This window comes from Mustelus asterias, chromosome 12 (genome assembly GCF_964213995.1).
Source record: "Mustelus asterias chromosome 12, sMusAst1.hap1.1, whole genome shotgun sequence".
Classification (NCBI taxonomy): Eukaryota; Metazoa; Chordata; class Chondrichthyes; order Carcharhiniformes; family Triakidae; genus Mustelus; species Mustelus asterias.
This window is the reverse complement of record NC_135812.1, coordinates 18,310,831-18,336,642: the sequence shown is the minus strand read 5'-3', so window position 1 is coordinate 18,336,642 and position 25,812 is coordinate 18,310,831. Positions and strand designations below refer to the sequence as shown.

The window sequence follows — 25,812 nt, the reverse complement described above, 5'->3', positions numbered from 1 at the left end:
TTAAAAGTGAGGGGTGGGAGGTTTAGGGGGGATTTGAGGAAAGGTTTTCCGACCCAGCAGGTGGTGACGGTCTGGAATGCGCTGCCTGGGAGGGTGGTGGAGGCGGGATGCCTCACATCCTTTAAAAAATATCTGGATGAGTACTTGGCACGTCATAGCATTCAAGGCTATGGGCCAAGTGCTGGCAAGTGGGATTTGGTGGGCAGGTCAGGGCCTTTCATGCATTGGTACAGACTCGATGGGCTGAAGGGCCTCTTCTGCACTGTAGGATTCTGTGAAGTCACAGAATCCCTACAGTGCAGAAGGGGACATTCGGCCCATCAAGTCTGCACCGACTCTCTGACAGAGTATCTTTCCCAGGCCTCCCCCCTCCCCCCCTGCGCCCCCCACCTCCATCCCACACATTTACCATGGCTAATCCCATCTAATCTACATATCTTTGGACACTAAGGGGCAATTTAGCACATCTAATCCACTTAACCGGCACATCTTTGTACTGGACGAGTGAACGAAGTTCGTGCCCACATCAGAAAGTTGCCAGTTTACACATGGCAAATTTAGATTCTAGTTCAGTTCTATGAACTGGGAGCCCAGTAGGCCAATACATTTATGATCACATATCCTTGACTCAGATTTTGCAATCACCAGCAATGCAAGGGCACTTCTCGCTGGCCTTGAAGGCAACCTTGCTGAAACATTGACCAATCCGTGGTGAGAACTTTATCTCTCCCAATGTGTAATTGATTGCAACATTGTTTAATTCCCAGGGGATTCCCAGTGTCGAGCCGCAGTGATACAAACAAGTGGTTTAAGTAGCCAATCACATGAAAGGATTCTCATAGACAGCCCATCAGGAAATAGAGAGCACTAATTATCAAATCACTTAAAAAAATCTTACAGATTGGGACGGATACGTGAAGTGAAAATAGAAGCAGAAATAGCCTGAAAAATCTCTTTAAAAATTGTGTTCAGTTATAGAAAAAAACATAATTAATCATAAGTGAGACATTTAACAGCACTCCATGTATTATTCAGGGCTGTTAGCCACAGTAGATCCATTTTTACACCCCAGAAATGTAGGCACCGTTTCAGTTCAGTCCATAGGCTTTTCCTTAATGGAATTGCTGGGAATGAATAAAGTTGCTCCAGGCTCTTATCACATTTTGCACAGCTCGGATGAACAATCCAGCTCTGACACGCTCCCACTTTGCAGCCTGAAGTTACTGGAGCGGCGGCAGCCCATCACTCAACCCCGACCCACTGCTGTAACCTGTGCCAATGCTGCAAATTGATTCCTCTTCACACTGTCAGCACGGCAGCAGTTTCAAATACCACCTCAAAGTCACACTTCCCGATGTGCTGAGTCTGGCTCCATGGCATGCAGGGCCTCCTGTTACTTAAGACGTTATTAGCATTCACTTATTAAACTTTTGGGCAGGGAAGCGTAACTAGTAAGATGTTCACTTCACACCGATTCTATCTCTAGAGCGCTTGGCACTCTGATCCGTCAGTTTAAATTCCAAGCTGCATGGTGGGGAGTAATGGTGTGCAGAAAAATGTTGGCAGCAGTTTATATAACTATCGCGTACAAGTATTAATATCCCAGATCTCTGATACGAAGCACACAATATGCTCCTTATCCAACAATACTTCATTTATTGTGTTGTTACAGTGCGGTGTTTAACTTGCAAATGGAGAGAAACAGATAGTTTACACTTGATATCTTAGATGATACATGGTTACTCATCATTGAATAAATGCAATCTGCCATGGCCATCAAAGTTCACTATCTTTCCCTGATTTTCCTCACCTGAAAGTGTTTAACTACAACAATCAATGATAGTTTCATGGTCACCATTACTGAGACTACCTGACATGGTCACCATTACTGAGACTACTGGGTGGCACGGTGGCACACTGGTTAGCACTGCTGTCTCACAGCGCCTTGGGACCCAGGTTCGATTCTCAGCTTGGGTCACTGTGTGTGTGTGTGTGTGGAGTTTGCAAGTTCTCCCCATGTCTGCGTGGGTTTCCCCTGGGTGCTCCAGTTTCCTCCCACAGTCTGAAAGACGTGCTGGTTAGGTGCATTGACCCGAACGGGCGCCGGACTGTGGCGACTAGGGGAATTTCACAGTAACCTCTTTGCAGTGTTAATGCAAGCCTTACTTGTGACTAATAAATAAACTTTAACTTTACCTTTCTATCCCAGATTGATTAACTCTATGCATATTCCACCAAGCTGCCTTGGTGGGATTTGAACCCTTGTCCCCAAAGAATTAACTTGGGTCTCTGGATTACAAATCCAATGACCTTACCACAATGCCACTGTCTCCCCCCCCTAAATGCTTGACTGAGCTCCAAAATCTAGCAATATCTTGAGCTCAGCAGGTGTTCTATTGACAGTGCTAAGTGAATGATTGACAGTTTTGCGAGTTTGTAATAACATAGCCTGCCTTTGATGTGGTTTCTGGCTAATTGGTTGTTTGTTTGCACAACATAATGACCACTTAAGTGACTAAATATCTTTTCTATAAGGGCATGTATTTTTCTGTTTGAACAAAACTCTGATAAATTTGTTCTGGGTTTATTTTCTTTACATCTGCATTTAAAATAATTTCCATTGCTACTGGTGGCTTCTGTAAACTGTACATAGTAAATACTGGGTGAATGACTCTCGGGTATACATGGAGGGCATGAAATGGGCATGGGGGAATCTGAGAGGGTACGGAGGAGACATAGGGATCTGAGGAGATATGGAGGGGCCATGGGAATCTGAGAGACATGAAGGAGGCATGGGGGTATGAGAGGCCATGGGGGAATTGGGGGGATGGGGATGGGGGCGGGGGACGGTGGGGGGTTGGGACTATAAGGGCCATGGAGGGCATGAGGAGGCATAGAGGGGCATTGGGGTTGGATGGGTGAGATTTAAGGGGCATGTAAATAATATTGGAAACAGAGCTGCTGAATCTACACTGCCCCTGCATTCCATCTCAGCTTGCAAATTACACTGCAAACCTAAAACCCTGCGTGAGAAAACAAAAATACTCAGCAAAATCAGTCGTGAATTGTGTTTGTGTTTTGGAAATCTGGTCCCATCTCTTCCCACAGAAAATCCAGCTCTCTAACTCCACATATGTGAAGCTTGCTGATAACCAATGTAAATTGTCAACCACAAGGGGGCAAAGTTGAGGGGCAGGAGATTCAGAGGGGATTTGAGATAACATTTTTTCACTCAGAGGGTGGTGGGAATCTGGAATGCACCATCTGGGGAGGTTGAAGAGACCAAAAAATTACAACCTTTGGATGGGTATTTGGATGGGCACTTGAAACATCATAACAGTCAAGGATATTGGGGTGGTACGGTGGCACAGTGGTTAGCATTGATTCCTCACAGCGCCAGAGACCCAGGTTCAATTCTGGCCTCGGGGTGATTGTCTGTGTGGAGTTTGCACATTCTCCCCGTGCCTGCATGGGTTTCCTTTGGGTTCTCCGGTTTCCCCCCACAGTCCAGAGATGTGCCGGTTAGGTGGATCGGCCATGCTAAATTGACCCTTAATGTCAGGGGGATTAGCTGGGTAAATGAGTGGGGTTACGGGGATAGGGCCTGGGTGGGATTGTTGTCAGTGCAGGTTTGATGGGTCGAGTGGCCTCTTTCTGTACTGTAGGGATTCTATGATTCCACGTGTTGGAAAATGGGATTAGCGTGCCTTTAGTGGTAGTTATTGTTGGTGGAGGCTCGATGGGCAGAAGGGCCTTTTCAGCGCTGCATGATTCTACCCAAAGTTTTACCGCACCGCTCGCCATGGGAATCGGAGCAGGTGAGGGGTGGACCATGGAAAGGTGCGTTGACCTCAGGCGGGATTTTAAGGTTTCGGGACACGCGAGGCCATAAAATCCCGCTCCATGACTATGACTTTTGTAAGTAAGGTTCTCCTCAATATAAACCTTACCAGTCCTGATCTAAAAATGCAATTTCACCCTTCACCTTGCTCCCGGGATTGTCCTCTCAAATTTTCTGCACAAAATCACACATTTAACAAACCGAAAGATAGGATTTAATTGAAGGTCAGATCGAGGAAGTGAGGCTGTCAGGACAATTATCCCATTGTCAGAATACTGCTTTAGGCTCTACTGGAAGTGCAAATTATCCATTTTCAGAGCCCAGTCATACTGCAGCCTTTGTATTGATGAACGTAGCTCTATGTTACAAGTGCGAACACCACAGTTTAGCTGGGGGACAATCTAATGGTGCATTGGATTTAGTCAAGCAATTGAAGATCTTTGGTTTCACATTTGATGCCCTATAATCATAAGTGGGTATTCAATGTTAACCAAGAGTCAAATGTGTGTAGTGGTTTTTTGCCACTATTGAACAAATATTGTGGTGAATATCATAGAATCAGAGAATCCAGTAAGTGCAGACAGAAGGAGGCCATTCGACCCATCAAGTCTGCACCGACAACAATCCCACCCAAGCCCTATTCCCCAATCCCCGTATTTAACCTGCTTATCACCCTGATACTAAGGGGAAATTTAGCATGATCAATCCATCTAACTCACACATCTTTGGGCTGTGGGAGGAAACCGGAGCATCCAAAGGAAACCCACACAGACGTGGGGGCAACGTGCAAACTCCGCACAGACAGCGGCCCGAGGCCGGAACTGAACCTGGGTCCTTGGCACTGTGAGGCAGCAGTGCAAACCACCGGGCCACCGTGCCATCCCACATATACAGGACAGTGTTCCAAAAGACAGCATCTGGTGCTATATAGTGGGGGACCTGTAACTGTCTGTGTGGAGTTTGCACATTCTCCTCGTGTCTGCGTGGGTTTCCTCCGGGTGCTCCGGTTTCCTCCCACAGTCCAAAGATATGCGGGTTAGGTTGATTGGCCATGCTAAAAATTGCCCTTAGTGTCCTGAGATGCGTAGGTCAGAGGGATTAGTGGGTAAATATGTAGGGATAGGGGGGTAGGGTCTGGGTGGGATTGTGGTCGGTGCAGACTCGATGGGCCGAATGGCCTCTTTCTGTACTGTAGGGTTTCTATGATTTCTATGATCTGAAGCGCCAAGTAATGGTAGAAGTGTGCAACTGCATATATGATTGTGTGTCACAGAATTAGATTCCCCAAATAAATGGGTTCAAGGTAGGGAGCTGGTAATTACAGTGTGACAAGCCTATTAAGACAGTTGTCATTATGAATATGGATACAGGAATTGATAATCGAGAGAGGTGGCAGCAAGTGCAAACTGATACAAGGTTTTTATAATAGAAAGACAATTAAAACGTGCACTTTCCGTGACCACCAGACATCTCAAAGTGTTTTAAAGCCCATGAGGTACTTTTTTAGAGTAGTCAGTACCGTAAGGTTGGAAGTCTTGCTACAATTGTACACTGCAATGGAGAGACTGTAAGGTGGGAAACACAGCAGCCAGTTTGCACACAGCAAACTCCCATTGACAACTTTTGAGTTGTAAGAAGATCTTGGAGTAGTGGGTTTTTTTGGCAAAGGGAGTGAGACCAATAGCACTCGGGGCAATCAAATCAGATGTGGTGTATGGTTCAACCAGTTGTCTGCCAGATACACTCTCAAATTTGCACCTCTGGTGAGAGCAAAGATTAATGCAATACCATGTGGTAACCAGGATTGGGACAGAGATTGGTTCATTTTGAGGGTATCAAAGGTAGAGCAATTGGTTGAGCAAATCGATGTTTAAAGGACAAAGGGTCAAAATTTGTACAGTTGGGAGTTTGAAAATGCAGTGCTAAGTGACTTATGGAAGAGCCTTCCTGGGGTTAAACGCAGGAGGAAATGAGATTGGAAGGAGGTAGGAAGATGTGGGTATTAAAACCTGGGTGGAAATGGCTGAAGATGATTGTGTCATCTACTTTTTACTTAGTCAGCAAGGACTGCTCTGTAAATCAATATCAAAGTTGTACACAAAGTGTGTGTGGCCCAGGCAGAGGTGCTAACCTCTCGGCCATGTTGATGTCAGGACTCTGTAAACACACCAATAACAACGTTTTCTTAACTGAAGGATAATTTGTTTGGTACAGTTAGTTAATTGGATTGATTTCTGCCACTATTCTAATGGGTTTTCAGCTTTCAAGGTCAGCATGTAAACAATTATTCCAAAGCGAGCTGTCAGCGGAGTTCCAGCCACTTTGAAGTCTTGAAAGCACCAAGGGGAAATTGTGTCACAGGTGTGTCCTGTAGCCGGGTGCTTTGGAATGTGTCACCAATGCCATGTGGCCTTGGCAGAATGACAGAGCTTTCTCATCAAAGGTACAGGTTGGCAGCCCTATATAATCAGAGTACAAAATGAGCTCTCCGTACACCTGCCCGCACCCTCAGGATATTTTCATTCCCTTCTCCTTAATCTCAATTCTGGCTGAAGTGAAGTAACAGATTGTTCATCTCCAGGGGTCTCTTGGGCAGTCGTAATGTTTCAAGGTACATTATTACAAGCTAGCGGGGGGCTAATGGAAAACTGTTGTTCGTATCTGCTGTACATTTTATCAATGTTTGATTCCCTTTTCCAAACACGATCAATCCTTTAAGTCTAACTAAATTCTATTGTAACAAAAATATATTTTCGAGAAGCTGATGGGTGCTGAGATTCTATAACACTGAGTAATGTAGTGCCCTAGTAGACCTGTGTGCTGGAATTTTACTGCCTCTCCCTCCCAAGGCTCATCAGATCCCGCCCGAGGCCAACGGAGAGTGCCGTTCTGCGAGCCTCGCCTGCCCCAGTTCTGGAGCGGGCGTGTCGGTGAAATTCCGACATTGCTATCAAATTCTCACTTTTAATCAAAACTCCTGGCAAGGCTTTCTGCCTCTGTGCTCCCCCAGCCATGATCTACCAACATTTACTTTAATGCATTGGAATTGTGTGCTGGTGAGAGAAGAAGTATTAAAAAAAACCCTCAGTTTGTGTCTCCTCTTATTGCAAGAAGATTCCCACCCATTCAGACCGGGCAAGAATCTAAATCTGGGTTCCAGGGGTGAGAGGTCATTGTGGAACACCCCAATAACATTGTGAGCAATTTTGGGCACCATATCTAAGGAAGGATGTGCTGGCCTTGGAGAGGGTCCAGAAGAGGTTCACGAGAATGATCCCGGGAATGAGAAGCTTGGCATATGAGGAGCGTTTGAGGGCTCTGGGTCTGTACTCGATGGAGTTTAGATGGATGAGGGGGGAATCTCATCGAGAATAATGAAAGGCCTGGATAGAATGGATGTGGGGGAAGATATTTCTATTAGTAGGAGAGTTTATGATCCGTGGGCACAGCCTCAGAGTAAAGGGATGACCCTTTAGAACTGAGATGAGGAGGAATTTCTTCAGTCAGAGGGTGGTGAATCTGTGGAATTCATTGCCACAGAAGGCTGTGGAGGCCGGGTCATTGAGTGTATTTAAGACAGAGAGATAGGTTCTTGATTGGTAAGGTGATCAAAAGTTATGGGGAAAAGGCGAGAGAATGGGTTTGAGAAACGTATCAGCCATGATTGAATGGCGGAGCAGACTAAATGGGCTGAATGGCCTAATTCTGCTCCTGTACCTTATGATCTTTTTCAGTTCAGGTGAATGTAAAAAATCCCGTGCCACTCTTTGGAAGAAGAGCAGGGGATTTATTCCTGGTGCCCTGGGCAAAATGCCTCAACCAACATGACACCAAAAAAACTAACTGGTCATTAAAACATTGCCGTTTGTTGGGAGCTTGCTGCATCTGTCGGACAGTGACTACACTTCAAAAGAACGTCATTGGCTGTAAAGTGACTTGGACGATGGAAGTGAATGTGCTCTGGCCAAGTTTGACACAAGAATAGATGGGGAGGTAAGTAGTGAGGATGAAACAGAGTCTACAGGGGGGTACAGACAGGTTAAGTGAGTGGGCAAAGACTTGGCAGATGGAATACAATGTGGGAAAATGCGGTGCACTTTGGAAGGAAGAATAAAGGAGCTGAATATTATTTTTTCACAGAGAAAGACTGCAGAAAGCCATAGCACGGAGGGATTTGGGGGCCCTCATGCAAAGAGGTAGCATGCAAGTTCAGCAGGTAATTGGGAAGGCAAATGCAATGTTGGTGTATATTTCAAAGGGAATAGTGTACAAATATAGAAAAGTCTTGCTAAAACTATACGAGACACCAGTTAGACCGTTAGATGCTGAGAGGTTGTTTCCCCTTTTGGAAACGTCTAAGACGTGTAATGACTTAAATAAGGTCATTGAGGTTCACCTCTTAGAATATGAATTTCCTGATTGAGGAGACAATCTACAAGTCCAGGCAGTGGGTGACCGAGGGGGGGTCGTCCAACCTGACTGTCTGCCTCTCTGCCATGGCTATATTCGCGGCTGGGTAACCCTGGAAAGGGAGCATGCAGTATCCGAGGGCACCGTTGATGCCTTCCGTGCCCGCTGGGCACCGCAGGGACTGGGGTGTATTATTGACCCCTTTAATCGCATTTTAATTTGATGTTTTAAGTTTCCTTTCCGCTTTGTCTTTTGTTTCGGGCGGTTCCCCTCCTTTTAAGGAGCTACCCCTTTTGAGTTGTCCCTAAGTTAGTTTGATTTCGTTTATTTGGTTGGACAACAAAAGATGTCCTTGATTGAGCTCTTTATTGCTTGTCCAATCAGGGAGCCTTTGTTGTAGATATAACTGGGTGTGTCAGGTCTCCTGGTACTCCGAATGCTGGCTCAGAGCTTGTAACACTCTATAAACTGAAATAGAGTTTGTAAATAAAAGGGAACCTGGTGAAGGGACACTGACCTCTGCCGACTTATTTCAAGACCAGAGGGCATAATCTCAGAGTAAGGAGTTGCCCATTTCAGAGACAGGAGAGGAGGAACTTCTTCTCTCAGAGGGTCATGAATCTGTGGTATTCTTTATCACAGAGGGCTGTGGAGGCTGGGTCGTTAAGTATGTTCAGGGCTGTGATAGACAGATTTGTAATCAGTAAGGGAATCAAGAGTTATGGGGATAAGATGGGAAAGTGGAGTTAAGGATTATATCAGATCAGCCATGACCTCATTGAATGTTGGAACAAACCCGATGGCCTGAATGGCCTACTTCTGCTCCTATGTCTTCTGATCTTATGGCCTGGGATGGCTAGAGGCCTTGAAATGTGCTATATAAATGCAAATTTTTTATTCCTCTCACTTGAAGTGGACTATTTTGTTTTGACGCCTGGTGCTGTAGAAAGTGCCAATTTGCATTGTAATCTTCTCATTGCTGGAAACAATTAAGCAACGTTGGTTTTCGTGCTCACTTTATTTTGGTAATTCTCTGTGTCTCCAGAGGTGGCAGCGTTACGCCATGTGTGTGACAGAATGTCACTTGGTCACACTGCTGTCGGGTAAATGTGGCTAAGATGCACAGCTATCTCCTTAGCTAGCATTTTCAGATCATTGCAGGCTTCCTTATGTGACTAAAGCAGGCAGGAGCAAATAGAAATGATTGAACACAATTGATTGCAAAGGAAATTTATTAAAATGATGCGAGGGAAGAGGGATGCAGCTAGCAATGACTGGGATTGTTCACCTTAGAGCAGAGAGGTGTAAGGGGAAACTTAATAGAGATAAGTAATAAGGGGAGATTAAATAGAAAAGACCTATATTCTCTGGTGTTTTGAAGAATGTGAGGTAATCTCATTGAAATGTGTAAAGTTCCTAGGGCCACTCCCCTGCAAAACATATATCCCACTTTGGATACTGTTGGGGGGGGGGGGTGGAATGGCCTCTTAGGGAAAAGGAGTAACAGCCCAATTCAATGCTGCACAGGAAGGAGGGGAAAATGTGGAAATATGATAGTTATAGGGGATTCAACTGTAAGGGGAATAGATAGGCATTTCTGTGGCCGCAAATGAGACTCCAGGATGGTTTGTTGCCTCCCTGGTGCTAGGGTCAAAGGTGTCTCAGAGCGGCGACAGGACATTCTGGAGGGGGAGGGTGAACAGCCAGTGGTCATGGTACACGCTGGTACAAATGACATAGGTAATAAAAAGTGATGAGGTCCTAAAAGTTAGGAGTTTGGAAGTAAGTTGAAAAGTAGGACCTCAAAGGTAGTGATCTCAGGATGACTACCAGTGCCATGTGCTAGTCAGAGTTGAGATTCCAGGATGTATCGGATCAATATGTGGCTGGAAAGATGGTGTGAAGGGGAGAGTTTCAGATTCTTAGGACACTGGGGCCTGTTCTGGAGTAGGCGGGACCAGTACCAACTGGACGGGCTTGGGCAGGAACAGGACTAGGACAAGTATTTGCTAGTGTGATTGGGGAGGGGTTTAAACTAGAATGTCAGGGGGGATGGGAACCTAAGCAGGGTGACAAGGGAAAGAGAAGCAAGGACAGTAATAAAAGTAAGAACAGTGAAATGCAAAAAATGGGAGACAGGGTAATCAAGGGTGAGGGGAAAATAGGGCCACAGTACAAAGAAAAGCTAAGATGATTAAAGATGGCAAGAAGACAAGCCTAAAGGATTTTGTATCTTAATGCACAAAGCATTCGGAATAAGGTAGACAAACTGACAGCGCAAAGCGAGGTAAACAGAAATGATCTCATAGCCATTACAGAGATACGGTTAAAATGAGATCGCAACTGGGAGCTTAATATCCAGGGATATTGGATCCTTGAGAAAGACAGGAAGGGAGGAAAGGTTGGTGTGGTAGCACTCTTAATAAGAGATGAAATGGGGTCTGTTGTGAGAGATGATCTAGGCTTGGATGATGTAGTCAATTTGTGTAGAGGTAAAAAAACAGCAAGACAAAGAAGACATTGGTAGGAGCAGTATATAGACTCCCAAACAGCAGCCACACTGTAGGAGAGGATATAAATCAGCAAATCGTCAGAGTATGTAAAAATAATAGAGCAACAATTAAGGGTGACTTTAATCTTCATGTTGATTGGGGTTCATCAAGTTGGAAAGGGTAGCTATGACAACAAATCCACAGAGTGCATTAGGGAGAGTTTCCTAAAAGAACTAGCTACAAAGTGGATGCATTTGTTGTAATTTTCCAAAATTCTTTGGATTCTGGAGAAGTACTGGAGGATTGGAAAACTGCCAACATGACACCCCTATTCAAAAAGGGAGGGAGGAAAAAAGCAGTTACCTAGAGGCCCGTTAGCCTAACATCTATTGTTGAAAAAAATGTTTGAGTCGATTAATAAGGAAGTAAGAGCAGCATATTTGGAAAATAATAATCTAATCAGGCAAAGTCAGCATGGCTTCATGAAAGGGAAATTGTGTCTGACTAATTTATTGGAGTTTTCGAGGAAGCCTCAACCAGAGTGGATAGAGGGGAACTAGTACATGTGTTGTATTTGGACTTCCAAAAGACATTTGACAAGATACCTCACAAAATGTTAAATCATAAAATAAGAGCCCATGGTGTTGGAGGTAATATATTGGCATGGATAGAGAATTGGCTAATGGACAGGAAACAGCGAGTGGGGATAAGGGGTTCTTTTTCAGGTTGGCGATCTGTAACCAGTGAGGTTGCACAGGGATCAGTGCTGGGACCACAACTGTTTACAATATATATTAATAACTTGGAGGAAGGAAGCGAATGTACTGTAAACAAATTTGCAGACAACACAAAAACAGATGGAAAGGCAAGTTGCAAGAGAAATACAAACGGGTTACGAAGAGATATTGATAGGTGAAGTAAGTGGGCAGCAAAGTTGGCAAATGGGAGTATAACGTGGGAAAATGTGAAGTTGTTCATTTTGGACAGGAGAACAAAAGAATTGAGTATTATCTAAATGGAGAGAAACTACAGAAAGCAGGGACTTGGGGGTACTTGAACACGAAACACAGGAAGATAGCACACAGGTGCAGCAGGTAATCCGGAAGGCTATTGGAATGTGGTCCCTTATTTCAAGGAGGTTGGAGTAGAAGAGTTGGGAAGTCTCGCTGCAACTGTACAAGGTACTGGTGAGACCCCATCTGGAGTACTGTGAGCAGCTTTGGTTCCCTTATTGAAGGAAAGATATTATTTCATTGGAGGCAGTTCAGAGAAGGTTCACTCGGATGATCCCCAGTGTGGCGGAATTGTCTTATGAGGAAAGGTTAAACACGTTGGGACTCTACTCATTGGAAGTTAGAAGAATGAGAGGTGATCTCATTTAAACATATAGAATTCTTATGGAGCTTATCAGGGTAAATACTGAGAGGTTGTTTCCCCTCATGGGAGAGTCCAGAACCTGAGGGCATAGTCTCAGAATTAAAGGGCGCCAATTTAAGACTGAGATGAGGAGGAATTTCTTCTCTCAGAGGGTTGACCGTGGGTGGCATGGTGGCACAGTAGTTAGCACTGCTACCTCACAGCGCCTCGGACCTGGGTTCGATTCCCAGCTTGGGTGACTGTCTGTGTGGAGTTTGCACGTTCTCCCCATGTCTGCGTGGGTTTCCTCCGGGTGCTCCGGTTTCCTCACACAGTCCAAAGATGTGCGGGTTAGGTGCATTGGCCGTGCTAAATTAATGTCAGGGGGACTAGCTAAGGTAAATGCATGGGGTTATGGGGATAGGGCCTGGGTGGGATTGTGTTTGGTGCAGACCCGATGGGCTGAATGGCCTCCCACTGCACTATAGGATTCTATGGGCGGAATTTTACTGGCACGTCCACCCGAGGTTTGTACAATCCTGCCCGAGGCAATGGAGAATGCCGTTCTCCGAGCCTCGCCCGCCCCCAGAATCGGGGTGGGCATGCCAGTAAAAGTCCGGCCTATGACTCTATGACTGTCTTTGGAACTCCTTGCCACAGAGAGCTGTAGGGGAAGAGTCACTGTGCATATTTAAGGCTGAAGTAGATAGATTTTTGATCAGCAAGGGGATCAAGGGTTACAGGGAAAGGGCAGGAAAGTGCACGTGAGGAATGTTGAATCAGCCAAGATTCTACTGATTCTACAAGTGGAGCAGGCTTGAGGGGCCGAACAGCCTATTCCTGACTCCATTTCCTATGATCTTATGGTGTTATGGACAGGGTTGATACTGCAAGGCTGTTTCCCTTGGCTACAGAGTCTAGAACTAGGGGGCTGAGATGAGAAATATCTTCACTCAGCAGACTGCGAATCTTTGGAATCCTCTACTCACTGGAAATTCAGTCATTAAATATATTCACAACATACATCAAAATATTTTTGAATACAAAGGGAATTGGGACATCTGGGGATTGGAGGAAGGTGCAGTTAAGATCAACCGTGATCTTGATCATGATGATTGATGAGGGTAGGGCAGTGGACGTTGTATATATGGACTTCAGAAAGGCCTTTGACAAGGTCCCTCATGGCAGACTGGTACAGAAGGTGAAGTAGCAAGGGATCAGAGGTGAGCTGGCAAGATGGATACAGAACTGATTCGATCATAGAAAACAGAGGGTAGCAAAGCAAGGGTGCGTTTCTGAATGGAGGGCTTGACAAGTGGCGTTCCTCAGCGATCAGTGCTAGGACCTGTGCTGTTCATAATATATATTAATGATTGGAGTAAAATGTAACTGGTTTGATTAGTAAGTTTGCAGAATTGCGGATAGCGATAAGGATACAGCAGGATATAGATCAGTTGGAGACTTGGGCGGAGAGATGGCAGATGGAGTTTAATCCAGACAAATGTGACATAATGCATTTTAGAAGGTCTAATACAGATAGGAAATATACAGTAAATGGCAGAACCCTTAAGAGTATTGATAGGCAGAGGGATCTGGGTGTACATGTCACTGAAAGTGTCAACGCAGGTGGAGAAGGTAGTCACGAAGGCATACAGCATGCTTACCTTCATTGGGGCCGGGGCATTGAGTTTAAAAATTGGCAAGTCGTGTTGCAGCTTTATAAAACCTTAGTTTGGCCGCACTTGGAATATAGTGTTCAATTTTGGTCGCCACACTACCAGAAAGATGTGGAGGCTTTGGAGAGAGTACAGAAAAGACTTACCAGGATGTTGCCTGGTATGGAGGGCATTAGCTATGAGGAGAGGTTGGAGAAACTTGGTTTGTTCTCATTGGAACGACGGAGGTTGAGGGGTGACCTGATAGAAGTCTACAAGATTATGAGGGGCATGGACAGAGTGAATAGTCAGAAGCTTTTTCCCAGGGTGGAAGAATCAATTACTAGGGGGCATAGGTTTAAGGTGCGAGGAGCAATGTTTAAAGGAGGTGTACAAGGCAAGTCTTTTACACAGAGGGTGGTGGGTGTCTGGAACTCGCTGCCGGGGGAGGTAGTGGAAGCAGATACGGTAGTGAGTTTTAAGGGGCATCTTGTCAAATACATGAATAGGGTGGGAATAGAGGGATATGGTCCCGGAAGAGTAGGGGTTTTAGTTCAGACAGGCAGCATGGTCGGTGCAGGTTTGGAGGGCCAAAGGGCCTGTTCCTGTGCTATAATTTTCTTTGTTCTTTGTTCTTTAATCTAATTGGGTGGCACAGTAAGCTTGAGGGATATGAGGCTCCAGTTTCTTATATTCTTATGATAGGGTAAATAAGGAGAAAGTGTTACTGATGGCAGGAGGACTGGTAACCACGGGACGCAGGGTGAAGATAATTAGTAAAAGAAAGCCAAAGGGATAAGGGGAGAATACGTTTGTGCAGCCAATTGTTATCATCTGGAATCCACTGCCTGAAAGGATAGTGGAAACAGATTCAATGCCAATTTTCAAAAGGGAATTAGATGTACATTTGGAAAGGAAAGTTTTCCAGGGTTTGGGAAAGAGTGGGGGTGGGAGGAGTGGGAGGGGCCACCTGGACACCTATCTTTTTCAAGGAGTTAATCCATTTAAAATAAACAAATTATGGGTTAGTGCACCAATTGGTGGCACAGTGGTTAGCACTGCTGCCTCACCGCGTCAGGGATTTGGGTTCAATTCCCAGCTTGACGCACTGTCTGTGCGGAATCCGCACGTTCTCCTCGTGTCTGCGTGGGTTTTCTCCGGGTGCTCCGGTTTACTCCGGCGGTCTGAAAGGTGTACTGGTTAGGTGCATTGGCCGTGCTAAATTCTTCCTCAGTTTACCCGATCAGGCACCAGAGTGTGGCAGCTAGGGGATCTTCACAGTGACTTCACTGCAGTGTTAATGTAAGCCTACTTGTGACACTAATAAATAAACTTAAAACTTAATATCCATTTAACAGACCAATATTTTAAGTGGTATTCAGAAGCAGAATGGGGCACAACTCAACCACGACAGATAAAGACTATTTGAGGCAAGTCTAAAATTGTTCATTAGGCTAACACAAAAGGCCATAACACATGTGAATGTCAAGGCTTTGAAAATCTATTAAGACCTTGATATGCACTCATTTGAAAAGTTATTATTTTAAGGATAAGAGCTCTGTTAATAGATTACGGATAAGGGCTGTTACTTTGAAGAAGGTTTGACTGTCCTGTCAATAAGTTTAATTTGCTTTCATTATTATTGTCAAATGATGTTGGACCCACAAGGTCAGAAAACAAAATCACAGGATAAATATAGGACAGCAAACTCATCAATCTAGAGGGAAAAAAATACTGTCCCCCGCTGCATCATTTAATTGAATCTTGAGTAATGTTTTCTCCACCACAGTCCACCCAAAACATCATTCTCAATGTCAATTCCAGTATTTGATGAAGAAATAACTGATCTTGTCAATGAATTTTTACTGAATTGAAAATAAAGCCTTTTCTTTCTGGGTGGGGTTGCTGGCACTCGGTGAATGACTCCGTAAGTCACCCCAAGAACTGCTTTGCAAACAACCCCAAGCCTTAGCTTTGGCTAAGACTTGGGGATCATTCGCAAGACTAAGTAAGTAGCCTTCTTCCCTCTGATTTTTGATTTGATTTGATTTATTATTGTCACATGCATTAACAGTGAAAAATATTGTTTCTTGCGCGCTATGCAGACAAAACATACCGTTCATAGAGAAGGAAAGGAGAGGGTGCAGAATGTAGTGTGACAGTCATAGCTGTAACAGAAGGTTACAGAAGGTTAGTAATGTGGGAAATGTTGTGACATTGTGCCAACCTTCTGTTCAGAAGGTTCTGGGAGTGTGTGAATACTTGTAGACCATCAATGAGGGTGTGTTAATGTTTGTAGATGATCCCTGGGAGTGTGTCAATATTTATGCATGGTGGGGAGAAGCAGAGATCAGGATGTTGAATTCGAAGATCAGCTATGATCGGGGTGAGGGGTGGAGCAGGCTCGAGGGGCTGAATGGCCTGCTCCTGCTTCTAATTTCTATGTTTATAGCTGGGGTGTAGAGAAAGATCAACTTAATGCGAGGTAGGTCCATTCAAAAGTCTGACAGCAGCAGGGAAGAAGCTGTTCTTGAGTCAGTTGGTACGTGACCTCAGACTTTTGTATCTTTTTCCCAAAGGAAGAAGGTAAAAGAGAGAATGCCCGGGGTGCGTGGGGTCCTTAATTATGTTGGCTGCTTTGCCGAGGCAGCGGGAAGTGTAGACAGAGTCAATGGATGGGAAGCTGGTTTGCGTGATGAATTGGACTACATTCATGACCTTTTGTAGTTTCTTGCGGTCTTGGGCAGAGCAGGAGCCCCATACCAAGCTGTGATACAGCCAGAAAAAATGCTTTCTGTGGTGCATCTGTAAACGTTGGTGAGAGTCGTAGCTGACAGCAGCAGGCCATGAGAGGCAACAGGCCATGCGTTCAAGCCCCATGTCAAAGAATTGAATGTATAAATCTCGCACTGAGGGAAGGGTGCACTTACTGTGGCTCCATTCTTTAGATACAATGTTAAATCAAGACCCCCATCTACCCTTTCAAGTTAATGCAAAAGATCCCGTGGCAGAGTCAAAAGAGCAGGGGAGATATCCCTGCTGTCCTGGTCAATATTCACCCATAGAAGCTAGAAGCAGGAGTAGGCCATTCAGCCCTTCAAGCCTGTTCTGCCATTCATTTTTGCCATGGCTGATCATCAAATTCAATATTCTGATCCTGCCTTCCCCATATCCCTTGATCCCAAGAACTACATCTAACTTCTTCTTAAAATCACACAATGTTTTGGCCTCAACTACTTTCTGTGGTAATGATTCCACACATTCACCACCCTCTGGGTGAAGAAATTTCTCCTCATCTCTGTCCTGAAAGGTTTACACCCTTATCCTCAAACTATGACCCCGAGGGGATTTTCATAGTAACTTCATTGCAATGATAATGTAAGCCTACTTGTAACACTAATAAATAAACTTTTAAACTAGCTCTGGACTCCCCCACCATTAGGAACATTCTTTCTGAATCTACGCTGTCTAGCCCTGTAAGAATTCTATAAGTTTCTATGAGATCCCCTCTCGCTCTTCTAAACTCCAATTAATATAATTCTAACTGACTTAGTCTCTCCTCATATGACAGATCTGCCATCCCAGGAATCAGCCCGGTAAACCTTCGCAGTACTCCCTCTATAGCAAGGACATCCTTCCTCAGATAAGGAATCAACAGCCCAGAAACAGCTTGGCGGGTCATTAGCATATCGCTGTTCATGGAACCTTGCTGTGTGCAAATTGGCTGCTGCATTTCCCACATTACTACGGTGGCTACACTTCAAATGTACTTCATTGCCTGCTAAGTGCTTCTGGGAGGCTGTGACAGGTTCTACATAAATGCGACACTACCTTTCACCTCCATTGCACTGCATGAGAGTCCATTCTAAGTGTCCTCTTTTGAATGGACCTACCTTGCATTAAGTTGATCTTTCTCTATACCCTAGCTATGACTGTAACACTACATTCTGCACTCTCTCGCTTCCTTCTCTATGAACGGTAGAGTGTATGTCTGTATAGCGCACAAGAAACAATACTTTTTATTGTATGCTAATACATGTGACAATAATAAATCAAATCAAATCTTTGACACCAGCCCTCAACTTTGCTAGGTTTAGCCTTGTTCTCAATCATTCTCACATTCCTCAAAATAGTGCTCTTATACTGTGTATTAACTGACGTACCACTTTAAGATCCACTCCCTGTAATCTCCTATTAGAGATAATGGCTGGAATTTTATCGCCCCACCTACCACGGGAATCGGAGAGGGCGAGGGGGAGGGGCGGACCATGGAAAAATCCATTGACCTTGGGCGGCATTTTATGGTTCCAAGACAAGCCTGTCGATAGAGTTCTGCATTTTTAAATTCTTTCCTTATTCCTCACTGTAAGGGTATAAATATTACGATGTGTCGGCCCTCTAGAAAGGTAAGGCATGACCAGAAAACTTTGCTCCCGTGTTTTTAAAGTTTCTAAAATTCCAAATGTGGTGAAAATGATACTTCGGGAAAAAGCTTCTCAAAACCTTCGCAAAATGGATTACATTGAACTTACCCCAGCTTGTAAACTCCCATTTCATTTCAACGTAAAAATCTTGTGCCTGTTGGAAACAAAGGAAAGGATTGAGGGTGACAGAGTTATTAACTGAAAATGCCAAATTTCGTTTTTCAAGGTGTTATGGTGGACCTCTTCAGAGGTTTCTCTGGGGTAGGGCCCCTCCCATCCTTGAATCGTGCATAAAGAATTGCACAACCTGTCCCTGAATCTCCTGTGGTTAGCTGGAAGAATTTCCAATTTCAAAGGATGGAAGGGAAGGAGATAACCCATCCTTGAAGGAATGGTTGAGCTGATGGTGAGAAGTGCAAGGGTCTATGTTGGAATAATCGTTCATAGACCCAGGGTAGAATGGACCTGATGGGCTGAATGGCTCATTCCGACTCCATGGGCCGGGATTTTATGGCCTCGCTCGAGCGAGACCAGAAATTCCCACCCGAGGTCAACGGATATTTCCATCGTCCACCCCTCGCCCGCTCCGATTCCGTGGCAGGTGAGGCAGTAGAATTCTAGCATGGATTTCCTTGCATTTTCATGTTAATGTAATCTGAAAAATAGAGGCTTTGTTTGCAATATATTTACAAAAGCTTCCAATGTGTTCAATCATTTAATCAAAGCTCTCTTACTTTTGACTTCTGAGCTGTCTCTTTCTTCAATATTATTAAACTAGAAAGAGTGCAGAAAAGATTTACTGAGGTGCTACTGGGACTTGATGGTTTGAGTTATAAGGAGAGGCTGGAAAGACTGGGACTTTTTTTCCCTGGAGTGTAGGAGGCTGAGGGGTAATCTTATAGAGGTCTATATAATAATGAGGGGCATAGATAAGGTAAATAGTCAATATCTTTTCTCAAAAGGAGGGGAGTCTAAAACTAGAGGGCATAAGTTTAAGGTGAGAGGGGAGAGATACACAAAAGGGTCCAGAGGGGCAATGTTTTCACTCAGAGGGTGGTGAGTGTGTGGAATGGACTGCCAGAGGCAGTAGTAGTGGAGGGTGCAATTTTGTCTTTTAAAAAGCATTTAGACAGTTACATGGGTAGAGAGGGATATGGGCCAAACACAGGCAATTGGGACTAGCTTAGTGGTAAAAACTGGGTGGCATGGACAAGTTGGGCCGAAGGGCCTGTTTCCATGCTGTAAACCTCTCTGATTAGTACATACTATTGACATTTGTTTTCCTATTTTTTGCACCAGCACTCGTACACCTGCCCTGCTAACAGGTAAACGTATTTTCAATTTTGCAAAGATTTCACATTTTCTCTCCTATTATTGTCTCCCCACATTAGATACCTTCCCCGTTGGAAAGGAGAGTTTGGTGGAGGCCTGGTCCCAGGCCTTTGGCAGTGGCAGGCAGTTTGTGTGAATCGGCTGGGAGGAGGAACCAGGCCTCTGATTTTCCCCTGAATGTGGAGAAGCACCCGCAACTTCCAATGATGGCATGTCTAGGCTCTGAAAGGATGAGCCATTCACCCAGGGAACACAGAAACCGATTACAACTGCCTCATTTCCTTTCCCTCCCGCCACCCCCACAAAATCCGGCATTAGAAATGGCTACAAGGAGCCTAACTGAGAGCGGAAAGATTGTGAGAATTCTGCTGCTTTACCTGACGGAGTTTCTCTAATAGACACGGGATCCCTGACAATCGTTTAATAGATCTTTGGTAATCGCGATATTGAAGAACAAGTTGCACCAACTCCAAGTCCCCTGTACTTATAGCTTCCTGGAGACCTGCAAATAGAAAAGGAGGAGTTCCTGGGTGAAAAGACCAACAACAAGGCTGCTGAACTCTGTTGGTGAAAGCAAGTGACTTACTTCCTAAGATCTTTAATAAACATTTCATTCGGATTTTGATGGCTGTTTTACCAAAAAGTATTTTCCACAACACAAGAGCTCCTGTTGAGAAAGCAGTGTCTGAAGAAAATGGCCCCTGCCAAAGAATTGCTGTTATGTTGCATCATTTGTTAACACTGTAGTGACATGGTGGCACAGTGGTTAGCACTGCTGCCTCACAGCGTCAGGGCCCCAGGTTCAATTCACAGCTTGGGTCACTGTCTATGCAGAGTACGGTAGCACAGTGGTTAGCACTGCTGCCTCACAGCGCTAGGGACCCAGGTTCAATTCCCCGGCTTGGGTCACTGTCTGTGTGGAGTCTGCACATTCTCCCCATGTCTGTGTGGGTTTCCTCCGGGTGCTCTGGTTTCCTCCCACACTCCAAAGATGTGCAGGTTGGGTGGATTGGCCATGCTAAATTGCCTCTTAGTGTCAGCGGGATTAGTAGGGTAAATATATGGAGTTACGGGGATAGGGTCTGGGTGGGACTGTGGTCAGTGCGACATCCTTCCTCAGATAAGGAATCAACAGCCCAGAAACAGCTTGGCAGGTCATTAGCATATCGCTGTTCATGGAACCTTGCTGTGTGCAAATTGGCTGCTGCATTTCCCACATTACTACGGTGGCTACACTTCAAATGTACTTCATTGCCTGCTAAGTGCTTCTGGGAGGCTGTGACAGGTTCTACATAAATGCGACACTACATTTCACCTCCATTGCACTGCACGAGAGTCCATTCTAAGTGTCCTCTTTTGAATGGACCTACCTTGCATTAAGTTGATCTTTCTCTACACCCTATCTATGACTGTAACACTACATTCTGCACTCTCTCGCTTCCTTCTCTGTGAATGGTAGAGTGTATGTCTGTATAGCGCACAAGAAACAATGCTTTTTATTGTATGCTAATACATGTGACAATAATAAATCAAATCAAATCTTTGACACCAGCCCTCAACTTTGCTTTTATTCATTCAAAGATATTAGTGAACCAGATGGATTTTTACAACAATCGACAATGGTTTCCACATGTCTGCTTCAAAACTCCACCAGACTAATGTGAAGTGCCTTTCACCGTGTAACAAAAATCACTGCTTGGAGTCCTGTGGCATTTATTGCATACACTGAATGGACAACAAATGTTGGCCTTGCTGGCAACATTCAAATTCACTGAATGAATTAACAACTGGTATGGGAGTTCTGAACTGTAGAGTCTCCATCTGACATCATGTACATTGTCAAATGTAACTTCTGGCTCTAATATTCATTATATATTCATAACAAGCTGGCACCAGAGATTCGGACTAAGAAGTCTCACAACACCAGGTTAAAGTCCAACAGGTTGATTTGGCAGGACAAGCTTTCGGAGTCTCACTCCTTCTTCAGGTGAGTGATGAGGTGTGTTCACAGACAGGACATATACAGACACAAACTCAATTTACAAGATAATGGTTGGAATGTGAGTCTTAACCAGCACATCTTTCGGACTGTGAGAGGAAACAGGAGCACCCGGAGGAAGCCCCCACAGACACGGGGAGAATATGCAGACTCTGTGCAGTCACCCAAGCCAGGAATCGAACCCGGGTCCCTGATGCTATGAGGCAGCAGTGCTCACCACTGTCCCACTGTGCTGCCCAGAATTAGTACATGGACTTAGATGCTCCTTCTAAATACGTATTGAGTATTAACATTATTTATGTCAGAATTTTTGTTCCAAATCATTTCACTTCAGTAGATGTTAGTTCTATGGGGATGATCTCAGTGTAGTCAGTGATAGAACCAAAGTACCAGTGCCCTGATTCCCCGTGGGTGGCAGGGTGGCACAGTGGTTAGCACTGCTGTCTCACAGCGCCAGGGACCCACCCGGGTTCTATTCCCAGCTTGGATCACTGTCTGTGTGGAGTTTGCATGTTCTCCCCGCGTCTGCATAGGTTTCCTCCCACAGTCTGAAAGGCATGCTGGGACCAATATCCTGGCGGGAAGGTTGGCTAAGGCTACTGGTGAGACTTTAAACTAGAAAGGTTGGGGGGAGGGAATCGAAATGAGGGGACTGAGAGCGAGGAGGTTAGCTCGCAAATAGATAAGGAATGTAGACAGGGTAAGAGGGAGGTTAGACGAGTGAGGGAGAAGGGAAGTGCTCAGGCTGAAGGTCTGAGATGTGTCTATTTTAATGCCAGGAGTGTAGTGAATAAAGTGGATGAGCTTGGAGCGTGGATTGCTGCTTCGAATTGTGATGTGGTGGCCATTACGGAGACTTGGATGTCTCAGGGACAGGACTGGGTGCTTCAGGTGCCGGGTTTTAGATGTTTCAGGAAGGACAGGGAGGGAGGCAAGAGAGGGGGGGGAGTGGCACTGTTGATCAGGGATAGTGTCACGGCTGTAGAGAAGGTGGACGCCGTGGAGGGACTGACTACGGAATCTCTGTGGGTGGAGGTTAGGAACAGGAAGGGGTCGGTAACTTTGCTGGGCGTTTTCTATAGGCCGCCCAATAGTAACAGAGATGTTGAGGAGCAGATGGGGAAACAGATCCTGGAGAGATGTAGGAATAACAGAGTTGTCGTGATGGGAGATTTTAATTTCCCAAACATAGATTGGAATATCCCTAGGGCTAGGGGTTTGGATGGAGAGGAGTTTGTTAGGTGTGTCCAGGAGAGTTTCCTGACACAGTATGTGGATAAGCCTACTAGAGGAGAGGCTGTTCTTGATCTGGTGCTGGCTAATGAACCTGGACAGGTGGAGGATCTCTCGGTGGGTGAGCATCTTGGGGATAGCGATCATAATTCTATCTCCTTCACGATAGCATTGGAAAGAGATAGGGTCAGGCAGGCTAGGAAAGTGTTTCTCTGGAGTAAAGGGAAATACAGTGTCATCAGGGAGGAAATTAGACGGGTAAATTGGAAGGAGGCATTCTTGGGGAAAAGTACCGAAGGAAAGTGGAGGATTTTCAAGGAATGTTTGTCTGGAGCTCTGCATGACAACGTTCCGATGAGACAGGGGGGTGTTGGTAGGGTACGGGAACCGTGGTGCACGAAGGTTGTGATGAACCTGGTAAATAAGAAAAGAGAGGCGTACAGAAGGTTCAGAGAGCTAGGAGGTGTTAAGGATTTAGAGGAGTATACGCGATGTAGGAAGGAGCTTAAGAAGGAAATTAGGAGAGCGAGAAGGGGTCATGAGAAGACCTTGGCGGGTAAGATTAAGGAGAATCCCAAGGCTTTCTACAAATATGTCAAGAGTAAAAGGATGAGATGTGAAGGCATAGGACCCTTAAAAGGTGAAGGGGGAAAAGTTTGTGCGGAACCATTAGAAATGGCGGAGGTGCTTAATGAATACTTTACCTCGGTATTCACGGTGGAAAGGGATCTGGGTGGTTGTACTGCTGGATTGCGGAGGACAGAAAGGATCGAGCATGTGGACATAAAGAAAGAGGATGTGTTGGAACTATTGAATGGCATCAAGGTTGGTAAGTCGCCGGGACCGGAGGGGATGTACCCCAGGTTACTGTGGGAGGCGAGGGAGGAGATTGCGGAGCCTTTGGCGATGATCTTTGCATCGTCGATGGAGACGGGAGAGGTTCCGGAGGATTGGAGGATTGCGGATGTGGTCCCTATATTCAAGAAAGGGAACAGGGACAGCCCGGGAAATTACCGACCGGTGAGTCTAACCTCAGTGGTTGGTAAGTTGATGGAGAGGATCCTGAGAGACAGGATTTATGATCATCTAGAGAAGTTTAGTATGATCAAAAGTAGTCAGCACGGCTTTGTCAGGGGCAGGTCGTGCCTTACGAGCCTGGTTGAGTTCTTTGAAAATGTGACCAAGCACATTGACGAAGGAAGAGCGGTGGATGTGGTCTATATGGACTTCAGCAAAGCGTTCGATAAGGTCCCCCATGCAAGACTTCTTGAGAAAGTGAGAGGGCATGGGATCCAAGGGGCTGTTGCCTTGTGGATCCAGAACTGGCTTGCCTGCAGAAGGCAGAGAGTGGCTGTGGAGGGGTCTTTCTCTGCATGGAGGTCAGTGACCAGTGGAGTGCCCCAGGGATCTGTTCTGGGACCCTTGCTGTTTGTCATTTTCATAAATGACCTGGATGAGGAAGTGGAGGGATGGGTTGGTAAGTTTGCTGACGACACCAAGGTAGGTGGTGTTGTGGATAGTTTGGAGGGATGTCAGAAGTTGCAGCGAGACATAGATAGAATGCAAGACTGGGCGGAGAAGTGGCAGATGGACTTCAACCCGGATAAGTGTGTAGTGATCCATTTTGGCAGATCCAATGGGATGGAGCAGCAGTATAAAATGAAGGGTACCATTCTTAGCAGTGTAGAGGATCAGAAGGACCTTGGGGTCCGGGTCCATAGGACTCTTAAATCGGCCTCGCAGGTGGAGGATGCGGTCAAGAAGGCGTATGGCGTACTAGCCTTCATTAATCGAGGGATTGAGTTTAGGAGTCGGGAGATAATGCTGCAGCTTTATAGGACCCTGGTTAGACCCCACTTGGAGTACTGCGCGCAGTTCTGGTCACCTCATTACAGGAAAGATGTTGAAGCCATTGAAAGGGTGCAGAGGAGATTTACAAGGATGTTGCCTGGATTGGGGGGCATGCCTTATGAGGATAGGTTGAGGGAGCTTGGTCTCTTCTCCCTGGAGAGACGAAGGATGAGAGGTGACCTGATAGAGGTTTACAAGATGTTGAGGGGTCTGGATAGGGTGGACTCTCAGAGGCTATTTCCAAGGGCTGAAATGGTTGCTACGAGAGGACACAGGTTTAAGGTGCTGGGGGGTAGGTACAGGGGGGATGTCAGGGGTAAGTTTTTCACTCAGAGGGTGGTGGGTGAGTGGAATCGGCTGACGTCGGTGGTGGTGGAGGCAAACTCGTTGGGGTCTTTTAAGAGACTTCTGGATGAGTACATGGGATTTAATGGGATTGAGGGCTATAGATAGGCCTAGAGGTGGGGATGTGATCGGCGCAACTTGTGGGCCGAAGGGCCTGTTTGTGCTGTGGCTTTCTATGTTCTATGTTCTATGTTCTATGTTAGGTGCATTGATCTGTACAGGCGCTGGAGTGTGGTGACTAGGGGAATTTCACAGTAACTTCATCGCAGCGTTAATGTAAGCCTTACTTGTGACCAATAAATAAACTTTACTTGATTCTCCCTCCGCCTATACTCCTGACAGTGAGAGTAGCTGCCTACTGTTAGAACTGGACTGCAGTTTATATTTTCACTTAAAACCACATGTCTGCTTCAAAACTCCACCAGACTAATGTGAAGTGCCTTTCACCGTGTAACAAAAAGCACTGCTTGGAGTCCTGTGGCATTTATTGCATACACTGAATGGACAACAAATGTTGGCCTTGCTGGCAACATTCAAATTCACTGAATGAATTAACAACTGGTATGGGAGTTCTGCACTGTAGAGTCTCCATCTGACATCATGTACATTGTCAAATGTAATTTTTGGCTCTAATATTCATTATATATTCATAACAAGCTGGCACCAGAGAATCAGAGTAAGAAGTCTCACAGAACCAGGTTAAAGTCCAACAGGTTTATTTGGCAGCACAAGCTTTTGGAGTCTCGCTCCTTCCTCAGGTGAGTGAAGAGTTGTGTTCACAAAAAGGGCATATACAGACACAAACTCAATTTACAACATAATGGTTGGAATGCGAGTCTTAACAGGTAATCAAGTCTTAAAGGTACAGACAATG

At 45.3% G+C, this 25,812-nt stretch overlaps 1 protein-coding gene across 2 annotated transcripts in view; it reads right to left on the bottom strand.

The window, feature by feature from the left end:
- ankrd13b (ankyrin repeat domain 13B) overlaps positions 1–25,812 on the bottom strand; it is a 397,630-nt gene that overhangs the window by 76,031 nt on the left and 295,787 nt on the right. For both annotated transcript variants that reach the window (XM_078224856.1, XM_078224857.1), the window contains exons 3-4: positions 19,888–20,012; positions 18,287–18,332 (exon numbers count right to left, since the gene is read on the bottom strand). In XM_078224856.1, coding sequence (XP_078080982.1) covers positions 18,287–18,332; positions 19,888–20,012 — 171 coding nt within the window. The remainder of the gene's footprint in view (positions 1–18,286; positions 18,333–19,887; positions 20,013–25,812) is intronic.